Below are 17,745 nucleotides of genomic sequence, written 5' to 3'. Positions count from 1 at the left end.
TGAAATTACTCAAAAAGTACACAGTAAAAATATTTCATATAATTTGTACAAGTAGTCTAAGAGGTACTAAGTACAACCATGGAAGTTTCATAAAGTGCTTATGGGAAAATCTTTTTTTATACCACATCAAAGTTAGTCGAAAATGCTGATTCTGAGGACTTTGAAACTCAAATTACTCAAAAAGTACACAGTAAAAATATTTCATATAATTTGTACAAGTAGTCTAAGAGGTACTAAGTACAACCATGGCAGTTTCATAAAGTGCTTATGGGAAAATCTTTTTTTATCCCACATCAAAGTTAGTCGAAAATACTCATTGTTCTATAAAAAGGACTTTGAAACTCAAATTACTCAAAGTACACAGTAAAAGTAGTTAATATTATTTGTGCAAGTAGTCTTGAGAAGTATTAAGTACAAACATGGCAGTGTAATAAACTACTTATGAAATAATAGAAATGAACCACATGCCATCCTTTACTTTGAAATCCCCACCGGAAGTGTTCCTCTGTGGAATTGTCTGTAGCTTTAGTTTAGTGATCGAATATACTGCGCGTCCTATTGATTCGATGTTCAATAATACTGCACATACGAAACGTCCTATTGATTAGACTAAACGTCCTATTGATTCGATGCGCATTCAATGTCATATTAAGTATTTCTGTAAGATCTACTTGTGAGACTGTGTTCAAAAGTCACGTCGGTTCATTACAACAGCGTCCCAGGCTTGTTTTAATGCATTACCGTAAACCTGGAACTAATCGCGCACTCGAAAAACAAGAGCGGCTCACTTGACCACGCAAAAGCAAAAGACGGCTCACTTGACCGCAGTCCACTACTGCGACCTGTGTCAACTTGTATTACGTCGTTCTTCGGATCGCAATAGGTAAGACGAAGTACCTTCTCACCTCAGCAGTAAACTAATAGTAATACAGAAGATACATCTGCTGATGCACAGTTACAACAACGCTATAGCCTATCTGAGCAGAGCAATAATAGGTAAATAGTAGAGGTTACCGAGAACTCGATCATTTATTGCACAGTCAAACTTAGCGACACACATAAATCAAATACGCATGGAAAGTTGTAAAATCTGTTTTCGAAGTAGTAGGGAACGTTAATTCGGCATAGGTAATAATATTATTCGTGAAAGGACAGTTTTCAAACAGCTGCAGCAGTGTCCCGTTAAATGTAGCTGCAAAAAGCAACCACACCCGCACGTTTTGGAAGATATTCTGTGGATGTTATGTGAGGTCGTTTCTAAGTATGAAATGATCAAACTCTCACCGGGGGGGAAACAAGAAAACGCACATTATGCAATGATCAATATGCACCATTCGGGTCAGAGGTTTTTCTGCGGTCAATGACTTGGCAAATAGTTTACTGGACTCCTTTATTCTGCAAATTCTGAAAATGGGGGGGCCCTGATGTAAACAAGACGAAAGTCTTTATGGTCTGCATTCCCTTAACAATTGTGTGTATTGATCCGTACTGTATTGTACCCATTCTGTAATCTGTTAATAAAGTTTTCAATCAATCAATCAATCAGATTAGTAATTACTGGACTCCTTTATTCTGCCCAGCTCCCACTGCGACCTGTGTCAACTCTGCACAAAAAGGGCAGTAAATTAGACCCAGGCAACTGTTTCTATTCTTACCTCCATCTCGAAAGTCATGAAAAAAAGAGTCTACGAACAGGTTGAAAAGTAGGCGGAAAAAAATCTAATCTACGAATTCCAATCTGGCTTCAGAACATCCCACTCCACTGACACATGCCTTCTCTATTTGAACGACCACATCAAACAAGAGGTGGACGTGGGCAAATACTGCGGCATGGTCATGCTGGACCTACAAAAAGCCTTCGACACTGTCAATCACTCCATTCTGATTGACAAGCTAAAAGCAATTGGTTTTGATAGTCTATCTGTGAGCTGGATGCAATCCTACCTTGAGGGGAGGGAACAGATGGTGGAGGTAAACGGTACAAAACAGAGTCCATTCTCTTCGGTTCAAATAACAAACTCAGCAAGACCGACGGCTTCTCAGTTACAGTGGGTGACAATATTGTCACAAGGAAAGATGAAATTACCTACCTGGGTTCCATCCTAGAGGCTAATCTTTCCTGTGACAAAATGGCATCCAATGTAATAAAAAAAAGTCAACTAACGAACTAGATTCTTGTACCGGATCTCCTCTCTGGTAAACAAGAATACCCTGAAGACTCTGTCAGGAGCACTCATTCAAGGGTACTACGACTATGCTTGCACCTCATGGTACTAAAGCACCTCAAAGGCGCTAAAAACAAAATTACAAACATCTCAAAACAAACTGGTCAGAATACTGCTTGACCTTACTCCTAGAACCCACCTCACCCCTGCCCACTTTGACAACCTAGGATGGCTTAGAGTAGACGACAGAGTACAGCAACTTGCAATGGGCCTGGTCTACAAGATACACTACACGACCAAGGTACCCATGTACATGTCAAAATACTTCCCAAAGGTCAGTGCCACGATCACAACACCAGAGGGAGCTCCACAAATCATGTTAAACCCAGATTCGGCTCAAACAAGGGACTAAACACGTTTCGCAATTATGCAACATCAATGTGGAACGCCCTACCCAAAGCTGTAAAGGAATGTGAATCACTACCCACTTTCAAAACCACTCTCAAGGAACACATAAGGGAGACTGCAATTCGAAACTGGCCCCTGTAAATGTCCTAACCCAACCCCCTCCAATGTACAGTAAATTACCAAGTATGATTTTGTCAATATTCCAATGTACAGTTTTGCTTGTACAGTTGTATAGTGTTCCCCACCCACCCCTCCTACCCAACCCCCCCCCACCCACCCAACCACCTCCAATGTACAGCCCCCCCCACCCCACCCAACCCCACCGACCCAACCTCCCCCAATGTACAGTTCTTACGTCAAATGTATATACTCTCTTTTCTGGACTCTTTTTGTACTGTACTGTATTTGCAAATCTGGTATGTCATAAATGTATAGATGTAGCAGTACTGTCTATCTGTATGTCATATATGTCAATAAGTCCTGATGAATTGAAAATGGGGGACCCTGATGTAAACAAGACGAAAGTCTTTCTCTGGTCTGCATCCCCCAATTGTGTGTATTGAGCTGTACTGTATTGTACCCATTCTGCAATCTGTTAATAAAGTTTTCAATCAATCAATAAGAATACGTCGTTGATTGATTGATTGAAAACTTTATTAACAGATTGCAGAATGGGTACAGTAGTACAGCTCAATATACACACAATGGGGATGAAGACCAGAGAAAGACTTTCGTCTTGTTTACATCAGGGTCCCCCATTTTCAATTCATCATAACATATACGACATACACAACATACAGATAGACAGTACTGCTACATCTTTACATTTATGACATACCAGATTTGCAAATACAGTACTGTTTGTGATACAAAAAGAGTTTAAAAAAGAGAGTATATACATTTGACATAGAAACTGTACATTGGAGGAGGTTGGGTAGGTGGGGTGGGGGGGGGGGGGGAACTGTACATTGGAGGTGGGGGGGGGGGGGTTGGGTAGGCGGGTGGGGGAAACTGTACAACTGTACAAGCAAAACTGTACATTGGAATATCGATGAAACCATACTTGGATCCAAGAGGAGGGTCTTGTGTATTCTTGGGTTAGGTCATTACTCATTTACTGTACATTGGAGGGGGTTGGGTTAGGACATTTACAGGGGCCAGTTTCGAATTGCAGTCTCCCGTAGGTGTTCTTTGAGCGTGGTTTTGAAAGTGGGTAGTGATTCACATTCCTTTACAGCTTTGGGTAGGGCGTTCCACATTGATGTGGCATAATTGCGAAACGTGTTTAGTCCCTTGTTTGAGCCGAATCTGGGTTTAACATGATTTGTGGAGCTCCCTCTCAGGGCTCTACAGTGCGACCAAATTGCTCGCATATGCCCCTAAAAATATGTGTGTGCGAACCGTAAAACTCAATTACGCGCACGATGTGCGAGTACAGATTACAGCCTCTCGTCTTTTTTTTCTCCGCCGCGAGAAACGTTAAAAAACTACAAGTCCCACATTGCACTCAAGCCAACGGTCCAATCACAGTAGAGTGACGTGACTGGTTTCAAGAGAAAGAAAGCAAATGACCAATCGGAAGCTCTCATTTGGCTTGTTTACTTCCTGAAACGCCACCATTGCGATATGCGAGAGTTTCCCGAGACATGTAATTTCTAGTCTTACCAATAGCAATATATTTTAGAACACCTAGATTTAGCGATAACAATAGTAATATAACGTTAATGCAACAAAACGAATGCCTTGCTTTGTTAATCATAACGTTGATGCAGTAGCGTATGCCGTTGTGTTGACTGTAACGGACATGATAACAACATAAGACTGTACACATTCAAATTGCGATAATCGATTCTAACATTTTCAAATCGATGCAGTTGAATTTCCCCCTTAGGATCGATGCATTGTTTATCCCCTACACTAAAGTCACTGGCCCACTGTGTATCTGTGTGTACAGCTAACTTGGCTAGCGTTATGAACAGCAGAGGTGGGCAATAGGGTCCAGCTGCAGCGCCGGATGGCCGGAGTGCAAGCGGTGTGACGTAATTGGCAGACTCGACTGTCAATCAATGGTCTACACGCAAACTCATAAACAATGTTTCTGTACTGGAGGTGTACAGTATTTCAATAGGCAACCCTGAAAGGATTATTTCTCTAGAAGAGCAACACAGCCAAAACATAGGCATTGTATGCATAAAAGGGGCAAAAGCTAAAGTTAAGTGACTGTTACTTTTGTAGCAGTAGTTTGATTTGATAGTTTATTTGATAGGGACAGCACATGTTAATGAATCAAGTACAAAATACAAAATGTAAACATGCAGGGTTGTAGCAAGAGCTAATTTACACACATGCACGCACAGTACAAATATACATTTATTTTTAGAAAAAAATAAAACTCTTTTACTTGAAATATTTTCACTGTGCTCCTAAATATTTTTGGGTGCTCCTAAATTTCTTTGTGTGCTCCTAACTTTTTTCATTTAGGAGCACCTGTGCCCCTAGTGAAAAAGGTTAGCGTAGAGCCCTGCCTCTGGTGTTGTGGTCGTGGTATTCACTGACCTTTGGGAAGTATTTTGACATGTACATGGGTATCTTAGTGTATCTTGTAGACCAGGCCCATTGCAAGTTGCTGTACTCTGTCTTCTACTCTAAGCCATCCTAGGTAGTCAAAGTGGGCAGGGGTGAGGTGGGTTCTAGGAGTAAGGTCAAGTAGTAGTCTGACCAGTTTGTTTTGTGATGTTTGTAATCTTGTTTTTAGCGCCTTTTAGCGTCGTTCTTCGGATCGCAATAGGTAAGACGAAGTACACTGTAAAAAATATGTTTTTTCACGGGAAATTCACTGTATTATTTTACAGATTACTTTTGTTTTTCTACTTTAAGTGTAAATGCCATAGAAATACAGTAAATTACCTTTTATCAACATATAACCATTAAATAAAGGTTGTAATCTGTAAATGTATTTGATTTTACTGTAATTTGACAGTAAGTATTTGGCAACCATTGATGCCAGACATTTACCGTTTTCTTGCAGTAAATCTGCTGATACACAGTTATAACAAGCCTATCTGAGCAGAGCACACATATAATAATAGCGTAAATAGTAGAGGTTACTAAGAGAACTCGATAATTTATTGCACAGTCAAACTTAGCGACACACATAAATCAAACGTGCATGGAAAGTTGTAAAATCAGTTTTCGAAGTAGTAAGGAACGTTAATTAGGCATAGGTAATATTATTCGTGAAAGGACAGTTTTCAAACAGCCAGCCTTGCAGTGTCCCGTTAAATGTAGCTGCAAAAAGCAACCACACCCACGTTTTGGAATATATTCTGTGGAGGTTATGTGAGGTCGTTTCTAAGTATGAAATGATCAAACTCTCACCGAAAAACAAAACAAGAAAACGCACATGCAATATGCAATGATTAGGGATGTCCGATATTATCGGCCTACCGATATTATCGGCCGATATCGGCATTAAAATGTGATATCGGAAAATATCGGTATCGGTTTTCAAATTCTTATTTTTTATTTTATTTTGTTTACATTTCTATAGAAATGATGTCCGATATTATCGGCCGATATCGGCATTAAAATGTGATATCGGTTGATATCGGTATCGGAAATTAAGAGTTGGACAATATCGGTATATCGGTATCTGTAAAAAAGCCAATATCGAGCATCCCTAGCAATGATCAATATCCACAGAATTATATTTGTATTTATGCGTGTTTCCCTTAGGATGACGACTTGTTTGTACTAGTAAATTTTACCCCCTTTATAGGCAGAAAGTATGACCAGGCGTGTAGCAGTGATTGGAGGGGGGAGCTCAGGTCTCGCCTGCATCAAGACCTGTCTGGATGAGGGCCTGCAGCCTGTCTGCTTTGAGAGCAGTGATGACATTGGCGGTCTGTGGAGGTTCAAGGTGGGTCACAGATAGGGCTGGGCGATAAAACGATAACGATAAATATCGCGATAAATTATTTCCTCGAAATAAACATGAAACGTGGTCGCAAAGTTTCGATATATCGATTTTCCAAGTTTGGCTCCGCTCAGCCTCGGCTCAACACACTCACTAACAACAACCAACGTTACGTGATGACGTGACGTGCTTTACGTGATGACGTGACGTGCTTACGCACCACAGCTCCAGATGCGCCACTGTTTTGGTTTAGGACTCAAGGCTGGCGCTAGGATAATTAGCTTGCACAGCTCTATGTTATATATTTACGTGCCGTGTATGCGTGTGACGTGAATTCTGATGCCACGGTTATAGTAGTGTGTGGTATACGGTGGACGTTGTTGCAATGAATTCTGGCGGAACAGAGTATTTTAGGGATATTTAGGACATTTGGATACATGCGTGGCTAGGATAATTAGCTTGCACGGCGCGATTTTATATATTTACGTGCAGAGTATGTATGTGGCGTGAATTCTGATGCCACGGTTATAGTAGTGTGTGGTATACGGTGGACGTTGTTGCAATGTATTCTGGCGGAACAGAGTATTTTAGGGATATTTAGGACATTTGGATACATGCGTGGCTAGGATAATTAGCTTGCACGGCGCGATTATATATATTTACGTGCAGAGTATGTATGTGGCGTGAATTCTGATGCCACGGTTATAGTAGTGTGTGGTATACGGTGGACGTCGTTGCAATTTATTGGGGCGGAACAGAGTATTTTAGGGATATTTACTAGTACATTGTCATGGGATTGTCTCGCTCTGGCTAACTGCTAACGTGCGCGGACTGATGACGACATCAACTCGAGACATTCGCAGCAGAAAAACAAGTCCATCGGCGCCGGGCATAATAAGTTAATTAAACTTGACAGACATTATATCGACGATAATTATCGATATCGAGTTATATGAAAATAATTGTATAATTTTATCGCGATAACGTTTTTGGCCATATCGCCCAGCCCTAGTCACAGACATAGGCGGCGGGTATGTAAGGCCAGGCTGGGCTTTGCCTACCCAAAATATTATGCTGGGAATTTTGAAATGTATATATAATATATGTGCGCAGGCTGCTGGCTATTGTGTGTGTCTTGTGCTGCAGCCCGCTGGCCGAGGTGTCAACGACGAAGGTGTCAGTCGGCTAGGTGGCAGCGTTTAACATTCCAGGTACAGGTAGCAGTAACCAATCACGCATAGGCTCAGGTTAAATAATGTAGCCAATCACATCATTCACATTACCGCAGGCCGAGTAAAGCAAACATCTGCGTTCTGAATCTCCGCCCGCCGATCACTTTGTAGCGAACACCAGCACACTATTTTGAGTCAAATTTCAAAAAGCAAAATGGATATACAGTATTTTCCCAAGGCATATAAACAAAGTAATTTAGAAGCTGCACCGGGCTGCCCCTGGGCATAACTACGGATCACCTGAGGCTATATGTTGCGTTATCTTGGCAAACAAGGGCTTGCTCTAAGAGGACATGATGAGAGTCCGAGTTCATCAAATCGTGGACACTTTTTAGAGCTACTGTATGTACATTGTTTTCAAAGCATGATGAGATCTAAATTACGAAAAACTTTCCCTTCATTGCTGTCAGCACTGCAACTTGTGATTCAAGTTGTGAACGGTCTTTCTCAGCAATGAGGCACATCACATCCAAAACCAACAATGCGCCAGTCTGCTTCACATTGAAAGTGATCTCACAGACAAAGTTAAAGCAGAAAAGATCATTGATGCCAAGACGAAACGTAGCATTTTGCTGCATTAAGGTAAGACAATGGTTAATCTATTATTGGATGCCTTCATTTGAACACTTAATTTGGAGCGGCTAGGTGGCGCAGTGGGCAAGGCACTCGCCACCAACGCAGCATATGCTGGGTTCGAGCCCAGCTCTCGGCATTGCTACCAGCTTGGCTGGTCGTTCATACTAATACAATTGGCAGTATTAGGGGGTGGGAAGCTGGTGGGTGGGGATCGGACATTGTGGACAGCGACTCCTACAGGTCGGTTGGTGTGCCTGCGCAGTAGAATCAGGAAGCGACGAGGGCGGCGTGTCCCTCCCACGCAGACCCTCGCCGCTGAGAGATCGCGCTGTGCAGGTGAAAAGATGCGACGGCTGCCTCCTCGAGTACCGGAGGGGACACGTGATGCAAGGCTTCGTCCACATTGCAGCCGGCTTGTGGGAGGCATGGCCTAACAACGTTCGAGACAGGGGAGGGTAGAATTGGACAATGCGAAATTGGGGACAGGAGAAAAATAAAAAAATGGGGAGAAAAAGTAGATAAAAAAAAAGAACACTTAATTTGCACTATATGAGTGGGGCTCGCCTCGCATAGCCTAGTGGGACGTATTGACAAAAAAGGAAAAATGTTGCACGCTCCGCGTGTTATACCCTACCCTAATGTCCGGTTCACGCGCCGCCTATGGTCACAGACTCACAGTCACCTAGATAGGAGGGCAACTCACTCCTGACAAATCATTCTGATGTGGACCATTGTTTGTTCTTGTCTCTGGGAGGCGGCGGCGGCTTCAGAGGCAGAAACAGTATACATTAATAGTAGTAATCATGTTTCATTAAAAAAATGCTTTAAAAGCATTAATCATGGTTCATTGTTGCATTAAAAGCAATACTTTTTTTTTCAACAAAGTGCATAGAGACAATAATCATGGTTCAGCAGCACATATAGTCGCACAAACATTACAGTGGCAGGTTACTAAATAGCCGCTCCCATATCCTGGATTTGAACACTGCATCACTCTGTTTCCTTAATATTGAGTGGTAGTTTGTTCCACTCCACTGCACCTCTATTATCTAAATGAAAATTCACCTGTCTTCCTGTTGTGTTTACAGGGGACTACATTTCTCAAGCTTCCTCTTGTGTTGTGTGTGTGAGTGTGTGCAATCATTTCAAAGTGGTTGTTAAAATATGTTGGGGCTCTCCTGTTTAGAATCTTGTGGACCATCCCTAGTTGTATCTGTGTGGCTCTAGCCTCAACTGGTAGCCAGTGGAGTTGGATAAACGCCCTACCCACAGCCGTAAAAATGTGAATCCCTACCCACCTTCAAAACCGCTCTCAAAGAGCACCTACGGGAGGCTGCAATTAGAAACTGGCCCCTGTAAATGTCCAACCCCCCCACCCCCTCCTAATGTACAGTTTCCTCCCCCTCGTATTATCTGTTAGGATCTCTTGATTTGCATATCTTGTATGTCACAAATGTAACAGTACTGTATACCTGTATGTCATGTATTGTCATAAATGTCATGATATATATCTGTATATCTGTATGGCCCCCGTAAATGTCCAAACCCCCCCTCCCACCCACCCACCCCCTCCTAATGTACAGTTTCCTCCCCCTCGTGTTTATATATTTTCTGTTAGGATCTCGGTTTAACAGTACTGTATATTTGCATATCTTGTATGTCACAAATGTAACAGTACTGTTACAAATGTCATGATATATATCTGTATGTTGCATATGTCATTAATGTCATTATGAATTGAAAATGGGGGACCCTGATGTAAACAAGACGAAAGTATTTCTCTGGTCTGCATACCCTTAAGAATTGTGTGTATTGTACCCATTCTACTATCTGTTAATAAAGTTTTCAATCAATCAATCAATGGGGTGATAGTGGCTCAGGAGATAGAGCAGTCGTCTGGCAATCAGAAGGTTCCCCGTTCAATTCCAGCTCCTCCGGTGGCGGGCGCCTTCTTGTACGCTGTGAACTGCTGGGGCAGCGGACTGAGAGCAGGGGACACAAACAGGCTGGATAAGCTGGTCAGGAAGGCCAGTAGCGTGGTTGGGGTGGAGCTGGACTCTCTAGCGAGGGTGGCGGAGAGGAGGAGCCTTGCTAAGCTCCAGGCCATCAGGGAAAACTCCTCCCACCCAGTACACACAGACTTGGCTGACAGGAGGAGCATGTTCAGTGCTAGGCTAACACTCCCTAAATGCACCACTGAACGGCACAGGAAGTCCTTCATTCCGACAGCCATCAGACTTTACAATGCATCACTGTGCCTCACTGCCTCACTGAGCACAGAGTGACAGTTACCATCTTCCTGGACTTTTACTTTTGAAACAACACTGTGCAATATTACACTTACTGTAGACTTCTGTATATTTTTACTGTATATTTTATTCTATTCTTATTCTTAGGACATTTGTTTTGTTATTCTTATTCGTGACTTTGTTCTGTCTAATGTTTACCATGAGCGATTTGTAGTGTCAAATTTCCCTCTGGATAATTAAAGTATTTCTATTCTATTCTATTCCCTGCAGCGAAAGTTGGCAAATAGCATGGTTGCTTCCGCCGTCAGTGTGTGAGTGAATGGGTGAATGTGAGGCATAAGTTGTAAAGTGTTGTATACCGGTAATTGCAGTCCATTTGTCTCTCTTGAGACCAAGCAGTTAATGATAACAGTCTACAGAAGATAATCATAATCTACATGATCTACACTTTGTCTTCACTTGTGCTGATGAGGATGATGATGATGATGATGATAATTTCTCTGCCTGGCTGTCTGCCCACAGGAGAACCCAGAGCCAGACAGGGCCAGCATCTACCACTCCGTCATCATCAACACGTCCAAGGAGATGATGTGTTTCAGTGACTACCCCATCCCTGCTCACTACCCCAACTACATGCACAACTCCCTCATCATGGAGTACTTCCGCTTGTACGCAGATCACTTCAAGCTCACCACGCACATACGTTTTAAGGTGGGGATGCCATATGCTACACTGCTACTACAGTAAGAGGTGGACAATCAAAGGTGTTTTTTTTTATACATTGTTATTATGTATCCTTAATTCTTCCCACTCAATTTCAGATTTAGATGCTGATTTAGAAATACATGCTGGGAACCAAGGATGTTGGAAATGAATGCTACATTTAGCTTAGGCCCAATTATAAGAACAAAATAATTGAGTGAAATAAATGGTTTTGTCACCTGTATAATGTAATAAGGATCTCATTCCCAGACCAAAGTCCTGCAGGTGAAGCAGAGGCCAGACTTTTCCCATTCAGGCCAGTGGGACGTTGAGACTGAGAGTAGTTATGGAAAAAAGGAGAAACACATTTTTGATGCCGTGATGATCTGTATTGGACACCACTGTCACCCCAACCTGCCTGTTCATGACTTCCCAGGTACGACTCTGTAACAATAAACCACCAGAATTAAAATGAGAATCACTTTATTTTGCAAATACAATGAATATACAGGAATTCGACTTAACATACTCAAGGGTTGGGTCGTTGCAGCCCAGAGAGAGCTTTGAACCTTGGCTTTTAAGGTGTGTCAGTTGAAACCTAAGAAGTCGGCCGTTTGCATCATATTATCTGGAATCTGAATCTTGAAACAATATTCCTGTTCCCTAGTACAGTTCAATCAATATTTGTCAACATACACCACTCTTGCCTCAGGGTCACCAGGATGGTGGATGTGAATCCATAAAAGTTTTATATTTATTATTATTATTATTATTATTATTATTATTATTATTATTATTATTATTATTATTATTATTATTATTATTATTATTATTATTATATTATTATTATTATTATTATTTTCATAGCTCTTAAATCACAGTGTCTAAATTATGGCTCAGACTTGTCAGCAATACTAGAATATAAAACATGTTTGTGAGAATTCAGCATTTTATGGTCTCACAAAGTCAGTGCCCCTTTGAATAAGGTGATATGATATCACACATTTGAGGGTTCTCTCTGATTTCTAGCATTAGGAGGGAATGGTGCATGTTCTCAAATATTGACCCAACTGTCCTGGGGCACAGGAATAGCATTGTGTGAGTTCTTCTAATGGGTGGCATTCCCCTTAATAAATAAAAAAAATCGCCATGCTGTTTTAAATGGTAAAAGGCAGGTTAAATGGGGACTCTATGTGAAGGTTGACTGAGTTAAATGATGGATAGTGTATCATTAACCCAGTGTAATGTGCATTGAACAGGGACATGGTCTGACCAGATCATTTATTTTAAATGTGGATCACTGTCTTGATAAACCACGATAGAGAATCTGTTAAAAAATAATTATTGTTATTATTATTAGTATGTACAGTATATAGCATGCATCAAATGGCAACTTATTTTTTATTGTACATGGTCCCTTACAAATAAATTAATTAATTAGTATATAGAACAGAATTTGGTTTATCTTTCAGATATGTATCCAAGACAGAACCAGGATAATCTCTTTTTCCAAGGAGACTTGGCCAAGATATTTAAAAATTACAGAAAGTAGTTGGTAATCACACTATCTATGATCATGAAGTTTTTTGAGGAAAATTATTGCTTGCAAGGAATTATTGTACAAAGGGCAAAACCAAACGTACAGAGGGTGACATTATCGTACAAATATGCTCATTATCATACAGAGGGCAGTGGTCACTATACTATAGCTCTCTCTTCCAGGCATTGACACGTTCAAGGGGAAGTATTTCCACAGCAGGGACTATAAGACCCCAGAGGAGTGGAGGAATAAGAAGGCTATAGTGATCGGAATAGGAAACTCTGGAGGAGACATTGCTGTGGAACTGAGCAGAGTCACCAAGCAGGTTGGTTGATCAGCCAGACTTCAGCCATTATGTTCCCGATATGGATCCTCAGATGCATAATAATACTCTAATCTTTACCTGATTCTTCTGATCATGGCTGACTCCCCCCTGTGTGTCCCCTCTCCCCAGGTCTACCTGAGCACCCGGCGGGGGGCTTGGATCCTAAACCGGGTTGGAGAAAGCGGGATGCCCTTGGATTTGCAATTCAACAGGGTGCTGGATGCTCTACGGTCCATCCTGCCCTTTGGCTTCTTCTGTAGCCTGGGAGAGAGCAGAATCAATCAAAGATTCAACCACAGTTTGTACAATCTGAAGCCCAAACACAGGTAGTGTGTATGAAATATAAATATATAATATATAACATATAAATAACTCAAAACAGCAATCTAGAATCAAATCTATGCATGTATTAAATCGAGAATCAATTATGAACATATTTACATCTGGTTAAATAAAGGATTTGATTGATTGATTGATTGATTGATGAATCGAGAATCTATAGAATCAAAATCCAGTCGAATAGTGAGATTTCCAGATTGCTGCACCTCTAATGTTTATTATTCTCATGATACATTTTTTATTTTTTTTACATTTATTTGTATATAAGTAAAAACGAGAGTAAGTCAAAGTAATATAAAAGAAACAAAAAGAAAAATTCACCCTCAAAAGAAAACTTTATTTTGCAGACATGCTTGAAATTAACTGTACATTCCAGATAATTTATCTGCAGAGATCATTTATATACAAAATGTAGGCATCACAGGTTTGATTCCAACCATAATGACCATCAACATCAAGTGCAAAGACTGAAAGAGTATACTTTACTATAAATAACTTTTAATTTGTTTTTGGAAGATAGGCAGAGAGGGAGAAATATTTACCAGGTGTTGATGTGCATCCCACAACCCTACAACTTTGAGTAAAAACTGACCCCTAGTGGTGAGATCCTTAGGCAGAATCGAATCAAACGTTATCATAACCATTTATTAATCTGAATAACTCACAGACAACAATATACATGATCCTTTAGCAGGTCATTGGTGAAATAATAAATTATACAGTTTGCTTATTGCACAACTACATTTGCCTAACCCCATATCCCTCTTAATACACTTCTGAATGTGTCTCAGGCTGTTCAACCAGCATCCCACAGTGAATGATGAGTTGCCCAACCGCATCCTGTCTGGAACGGTTCAGGTCAAACCAAACATCCGCAGATTTCATGGATCCAGTGTAGAATTTGATGATGGGAGTGTAGTGGAAGACGTTGACTTGGTGGTAGGTAGAATCATAACACACACACACAACCTAGTACACATACTGGGTTGAATCATATATTTCTCTCGTTGTCAGTCTAGTCTCTTCCTCATACACACTTTGGCGTTTTCATCATATTTAGTCACCTTTATCTATTTTTAATTTAGTCAAGTTTGAGTCAACTACAGGTCTGAGCATTTTAGTCTTAGTCTTTTTCGTTTAGTCTCGATTTAGTCTTTTTTGTTTAGTCTCGACACTCAATTACAGCCTCATAAATTGGCATGAGCTTTTTCTAAACAAAAACAAGCTAATGTTAGTGGTAGCTGGTTAAGTTATTTAATGTGTTCTATGTTATTATTGATGCTGACGTTATTAGGTGGAGTTGCGCGCCCTCTTGGGGGTTTGTTTTGGGGAAGAGTGGGGCGTGCGCCTGTGACAGGTCCGTTGTGTTGTGGAGTGGAAAGAGGAAGAAGGTGAATAAAACCGTTATGTTGATGATCAGATATCAATTCTCCCGTGATTTTATTTTACTATAGTTTGAAAGTATAGGCGGACTATTCCTCGGTTACATTGGTGGCAGTGGTGGGATTGTTTCCTGCATTAGTGTCCAGCGTGAGAACTGAGAAGTAAAGGGAATGCGAGAATGAATTAGAGATGATTTGACAGCTAACGTACACTAGCAGTTCGTTTCAAAGTATAGTTAGACAGCATTCACCGTTGGAGAGTAAGAAGTGGAAACGGTTCTTGATTTGAGTTTGGTGATCAACATAACGGTTTTATTCACCTTCTTCCTCTTTCCACTCCACAACACAGCAACGGACCTGTCACAGGTTTCACACATTTCTCCCCAGGCTGAGCGGGCTCCCCTTCTCCTCCTCATCTTTCACTTTCAAAAATACATTCTGCCAAGTCCAAGCCCAAGCCCACTGCATACAAGACCACGAGACCCTGTTGCCCCGCCATTGTTCCATTAAACCCCTGTTGTGTGCAGTTACTGCTGTCTAGAATGCTGGCTAAGAACAAATGACGCGGGTGAGGAAATTAATCAAAGCGCTTGTGCTGTACACATAGGAAACGGAAATGCTGCACTAATAATAACATGAATTATTCTAAAAGTTATAATATTTTTTTCTTAAAATGAAGAGAGATTGCAGCAATATTTTATTTTGTAAACTACATTTTGTGTCGTTGTTTGTAGTCAACGACATTGCATGAATTATTTAGTCACGTTAGTGTCACATGATCTACATTAACGTGAAAGCTTCATTGACTACCATATTAGTCATCATTTCCGTTGACTAAATTAACACTGTACTTTGGTCACAGGTCTGTCAACCAGTATTAATAAGATATAACTTCTTTAGGTATTTGCCACAGGCTACAGCTTTTCGTTCCCATTCCTGGCCTCCAACGTGCTGCCTGTGTCGAGCAACAAGGCCTCTCTGTACAAGTACGTCTTCCCAGCCGAGTTGGACCGTCCCACCCTGGCAGTTATTGGACTGGTGCAGCCACTGGGAGCCATCATGCCCATCTCTGAGATGCAAGCCAGATGGGCCACACGTGTCTTTAAAGGTGACACATATTCAATTTTACTCTCTCACATCATACAGCACTTCAGTCTTATATAAAAATAAAGATATTCATTCAGTTTTAAGATGTTGATGTTTCTCCTCATTACACACAGGGTGTAATACGGTTCCTTCGGTGGCTGCCATGCTGAAAGATGTTAAATGCAAGCAGGAGGCCATGACTAGAAGGTAGTGAGTTCACACTGCTCATTGATTGTGAGGCACATATGAAACACAGTTAGGACAGCCGAAACCAGACCAATCTGTCGCCGTTGACTAAAAAAACAATCTTCAATCAATATCTGAAATGAAGGAGAAGGAAAGAAATAATAATAACAAAAAAAAGAACCTTCGTACTGTCTTCTACTATCATGCAATTTTCCACTAAATAATCTTCCTTGCCTATTGATTGATTGATTGAAAATTGTATTAACAGATTGCAGAATGGGTACAATACAGTACGGCTCAATAGGCACACTTGTTAACACATTTGGGGCCATTGGAATGTGGCTGGAATGTGGCTGGAACGCCAGCTTTCCATTACAAACTTTCACTGTACATCACATTGTTTGTAGAGCTAAATCTATATTTTATATTATAGCTATGGATACAATATCATGGTCATTTGACAGTATGAACCTTCCGTTCAAGATGCACAAAATAAATAATTTGTCCATCAATACGTTCCCGTTTTATACCGTGGTGAATATGAGTGTTATTTCGGAATGATCGGGGCTAATTCCTGTGAGGCTATTTATAAGGTGCGACGCTACTAACGTTAAATCCATTGCCGTTTCGTCCATACACACGCTAGAGTTAAAAATCCAAATGCATATGATCGGTATTATGTTCCATCATGAATGCATGAAAGGGGGGGTGGGGGGGTCGTTTCTGATTAATTGATTGCCAATAACGGCATTCGTTATTACCACAACATACGCTGATCAGGGGGGTGGCTATGAAATCCTTGCACGATCAAGCTGAAATTGAGGTTAAATTGTCCTTACCTGTGGCCGGTCGGATTCCAAAAAGAATATTCCAATTATTTGATTGCCATGTGGTAGGTCATGTGTCCATTTGGCCCATGATAACGCATCTACGTGATTGGCCGGGAATGTGTTGGGGATGCAGACCAGAGAAAGACTTTCGTCTTGTTTACATCAGGGTCCCCCATCTTCAATTCATCATGACATTTATGACATACAGATATACAGTACTGTTACATCCAGACATCTATGACATACAAGATATACAAATATACAGTACTGTAAAATAAAAGACAATATATACATAAAACATACATAAAAGAAAATATATACATTCGAGGGGCAGGAAACTGTACATTGGGTGGGTGGGGGTTTGGACAATTACCGGGGCCAGTGTCAAATTGCAGCCACCCGTAGGTGCTCTTTGAGAGTGGTTTTGAAGGAGGGTAGGGATTCACATTATTTTACGGCTGTGGGTAGGGCGTTCCACATTGTATTCACTGACCTTTGGGAAGTATTTCGACATGTACATGGGTATCCTTGTGGTGTAGTGTATCTTGTAGACCAGGCCCATTGCAAGTTGCTGTACTCTGTCGTCTACTCTAAGCCATCCTAGGTTGTCAAAATGGGCAGGGGTGAGGTGGGTTTTAGGAGTAAGGTCAAGCAGTAGTCTGACCAGTTTGTTTTGTGATGTTTGTAGTCTTGTTTTTAGGGCCTTTGAGGTGCTTTGGTACCATGAGGTCGTAGTACCCCTGCTGAGTTTGTTATTTGATCCAAAGAGAATGGACTCTGTTTTACCCAGGTGTAATGATAGTTTGTTA

At 41.0% G+C, this 17,745-nt stretch overlaps 1 protein-coding gene across 4 annotated transcripts in view; it reads left to right on the top strand.

Annotated features, from left to right (window-relative positions):
• Positions 1 to 815: 815 nt before the first annotated feature.
• LOC311223258 (flavin-containing monooxygenase 5-like) overlaps positions 816 to 17,745 on the top strand; it is a 29,974-nt gene continuing 13,044 nt past the window's right edge. For 3 of the 4 annotated variants that reach the window (XM_084308041.1, XM_084308039.1, XM_084308042.1), the window contains exons 1-9: positions 816 to 883; positions 6,352 to 6,492; positions 11,069 to 11,257; positions 11,519 to 11,684; positions 12,971 to 13,113; positions 13,243 to 13,439; positions 14,244 to 14,391; positions 15,735 to 15,942; positions 16,055 to 16,127. In XM_084308041.1, coding sequence (XP_084164167.1) covers positions 6,361 to 6,492; positions 11,069 to 11,257; positions 11,519 to 11,684; positions 12,971 to 13,113; positions 13,243 to 13,439; positions 14,244 to 14,391; positions 15,735 to 15,942; positions 16,055 to 16,127 — 1,256 coding nt within the window. In that variant the 5' untranslated portion in view covers positions 816 to 883; positions 6,352 to 6,360. Of the gene's footprint in view, positions 884 to 5,338; positions 5,362 to 6,351; positions 6,493 to 11,068; positions 11,258 to 11,518; positions 11,685 to 12,970; positions 13,114 to 13,242; positions 13,440 to 14,243; positions 14,392 to 15,734; positions 15,943 to 16,054; positions 16,128 to 17,745 lie in introns of those variants that run through there. The other variant, XM_084308040.1, reaches the window with a different exon arrangement.

This window comes from Notolepis coatsorum (genome assembly GCF_963971535.1).
Source record: "Notolepis coatsorum genome assembly, chromosome: 2".
Taxonomy (NCBI): domain Eukaryota; kingdom Metazoa; phylum Chordata; class Actinopteri; order Aulopiformes; family Paralepididae; genus Notolepis; species Notolepis coatsorum.
The sequence above is the reverse complement of the archived record's forward strand: the minus strand, read 5'-3'. Positions and strand labels throughout refer to the sequence as shown.